We start from the raw sequence: 3,195 nt of genomic DNA on the forward strand, positions 1-3,195 counted from the left end.
TAAGACGCCGACGAATAGAGGAGAAAGACACGTATGGAGTTGGAATTTCGCACGAGATGGGGTTTGAGGTTTCTCGGGAGAGTGAAATTATTTTAGAGAATTTTGGAGGTTTTCTCCTCAATTAACTGAAAAATTGGAATGTGAAAGATGAATCACATGAAGTAACTGGTGCACTGAAAATTGGATGACACGAAGAGAGGAATGAGGAAGCAGTGGCTTGGGTCCTTGAACAGAAGACACGAGAGGAGAGAGAGAAAATGAGGAGATGGGTTTGTTGTCTCTTTTTCTTTTGGACTACCACTCTAAACGCATGTGGACTTATTTCATTAAAACATAAAACACAAAACACTAATATAATTTACAACACTCATCTAGTAGCTAATATTAAATTATTAATAACTTCATAAAATAAAATAAATAAATATATTACAAACACGACAATATAATTCACATTCCACATCTCAAATAAAATAAGAATTTTTGAAACATAATTAACTTAATAATTATATTTAACGTTTAAATAAACGCTCTTAAAAACCAGGGCTATTACAACAATTCTACATTTTGTCATGCGTGATTATTTTTTTAGGATATAGATATAAATTTTTTAATTGCATAATAATTTTCTATAAATTATGATTTGTATGTTTTTTATAATTAATTATGATTTGTATGTTATATAGTTATTCTAATTGTTTTTGAATTAAGTCAGTCAATTAACTAATAAGTATATACATCAAAAATATAAACTTTACCACTTTGATATTATTAGATGTTTTCTAATATCAGTTGTATTGTATTACTAAAACTAACTTTTATAATTAACTTTGATCGTATAGATTATGGACAAATTTGTGATAAGAAAAAAGGCACGAGCACAAGGTGGCCCTAGTAAAAAAGGACCTAATTTTTGCAATGCCACTTCTCAAAATGAAGAGCAAGTTGATTTGCAAAATCTACCTGCTAATCCGGGAGAAAGGAAGCGAATTTCAGATCATCCATCTAAGACACAGAAAGCGGTGAAGCAAAAGTATATTGACATTGGCCTTATCCAACCTTGTAAGCATAATTTTCCCTAGAAAATGATTGGAACAAAGTTGTGGAGATTTAATCTAGATTGGTATGATGATTATAGTAATTGGTTAGAATATAACATAAAAAAGGATGCTTTATATTGTGTACCATGCTACTTGTTCAAACCCGAGGGCAATAAAGGTGGGGGAGATGCTTTTATTGTTAGCGGTTTTTCCTCTTGGAATAAAAAGGATAGGTTGGACTTACATGTTGGAGAGCTGGAAAGCTCACACAATAAATCTGTTGAACAATATGAAAATCTAAAAAATGTTAAGGCATCTATTGAAACTGCCTTTAATCCACCTCAAACACCACAAATGAAAAATGATTATAAGACACGTTTGAAAACATCGGTGATTTGTATGTGTTAGATATTTGTTACATATGGGATTCCTTTTTTGTGGTCATGATGAATCTGATGAGTCAAATAGTAGGGGGAATTTCATTGAACTTGTCAAAGTTGCAGCTTCTCTAAATACTGATATTGATAATGTTATATTAAAATTCTCCTAGGAATCTTCAAATGCTTGCCCCTAGTATTCAAAAAGATATCGTAAAAGCATGTGTTGTTGAAACAATAAAATTTAATATTGAAGAACTTGGGGATGACATGTTTGGTATTTTAGTTGATGAATCTAGTGATGTTTCCACTAAAGAACAACTGGCGGTTGTGTTACACTTTGTTAATGATTGGGGTTTTCTTATAGCGAGGTTTCTTGGGGTTGTCCATGTTGCCAATACATGTTCTATATCTCTGAAATCTGTTGTTGAATCTTTATTGTTGGAACATGGCATGAGTTTGTCAATGATACGTGGACAAGGTTATGATGGAGCAAGCAACATGCATGGTGAACATGGTGGCCTTAAATCACTTATTTTGAAAGAAAATAAATCGTCTCATTATGTCCATTGTTTTGCTCACCAATTGCAATTAGCACTTTTAGGAACTGCAAAGAATCATGTTGATGTTATTTGGTTCTTTGATGTTGTTTTCGATATAATTAATGTGATTGGATCTTCTTGTAAGCGAAGAGATGTCCTTTAAGAAATGCATGTAATGTGACTTGCTGAGGCAATAAATAATGGTCAGATCAAAACTGGAAAACGGCCAAATCAACAACTTGGACTCAAGAGACTAGGTGATACAAGATGGGGATCTCATTATAGATCATTGTTGAACATGGTCGAGATGTATCTAGATCTGATTGAGGTGCTTCATTTCATTTTCATTGATGCTTCGTTTTCAGGTCATAGGAAGAATGCACGTGGAATAATGACTTCATTATGTTCATTTGACTTTGCTTTTATCTTGCATTTAATGATAGATATTTTGGGAATCACAAATGATTTGTCATTAGCTTTGCAAAGAGAGTATCAAGATATTGTCAATGCGATGCACTTGTTGGAAACATCAAAGAAGCGCCTCCAATTGTTGAGAGATGATGAATTTGAAGAGTTACTCGAGAAGTTATATCAATATTGTTATGATCATGATATTGACATACCGAAAATGGATGATATTTATGTGACTCCGGGAAGATCAAAGCGAAGAGCTCCACAAATCAATTTTGCACATCATTATCGTGTCGAGATGTTTTATGCTATTATTAATCTGCAGCTTCAAGATCTAAATAATCGTGTCAATGAAATTAATACAAAGTTGCTTATTTGTGTTGCTTGCTTGAGTCCTAAGGACACATTTCATGCTTTTGATATGATAAAATTAGTAAGAATGGCAGAGTTTTATCCATATAAGTTTGATTCAGGGGATGCTGGAGCACTTTCTTCCGAGTTGAGAAACTATATCACTAATGTGCGACAACGTGATGGGTTTCAAGGTCTTTGGGGATATTGATGATCTTTCACAAGTGATGATTGAAACCAAGAAGCATTTGATCTATCGATCAGTTTTTTTACTCCTAAAGTTAGCATTGATTTTACTTGTTGCAACAATAAGTGTGGAGAGAGTCTTTTCTGCCATGAAGTATGTCAAGTGCGAATTTTGCTGCAATAAGATGTGTGATAAACTTTTAAATGATTGTATGGTTGCATATATAGAAAGAGATATAAGTGCGACCATTAGCAATGAAACTATTATGCAACCGTTTCAAAGAATGAGAC

The 3,195-nt window shown here is 33.1% G+C and overlaps 1 protein-coding gene across 1 annotated transcript; it reads left to right on the plus strand.

Moving 5' to 3' along the window:
• The first annotated feature begins 842 nt into the window (after positions 1-842).
• Positions 843-2,929, plus strand: LOC104901473 (uncharacterized). Its single transcript, XM_010689063.1, has 3 exons — positions 843-1,030; positions 1,588-2,080; positions 2,165-2,929. The coding sequence occupies exons 1-3, from the start codon at positions 843-845 to the stop codon at positions 2,927-2,929; spliced, it is 1,446 nt and encodes a 481-aa protein (XP_010687365.1).
• The last annotated feature ends 266 nt before the right edge of the window (positions 2,930-3,195 follow it).

This window comes from Beta vulgaris, chromosome 8 (genome assembly GCF_026745355.1).
Source record: "Beta vulgaris subsp. vulgaris cultivar EL10 chromosome 8, EL10.2, whole genome shotgun sequence".
NCBI classification, from domain to species: domain Eukaryota; kingdom Viridiplantae; phylum Streptophyta; class Magnoliopsida; order Caryophyllales; family Amaranthaceae; genus Beta; species Beta vulgaris.

Excerpts from the sequence above, each read along its gene's own strand:
- LOC104901473 (XM_010689063.1), top strand. The coding sequence starts at position 843 with ATGGACAAATTTGTGATAAGAAAAAAGGCACGAGCACAAGGTGGCCCT. Across the intron at positions 1,031-1,587 it reads CAGAAAGCGGTGAAGCAAAA|GAATCTTCAAATGCTTGCCC; the intron begins GTATATTGACAT and ends AAATTCTCCTAG. Across the intron at positions 2,081-2,164 it reads TTGTTTTCGATATAATTAAT|ATCAAAACTGGAAAACGGCC; the intron begins GTGATTGGATCT and ends AATAATGGTCAG.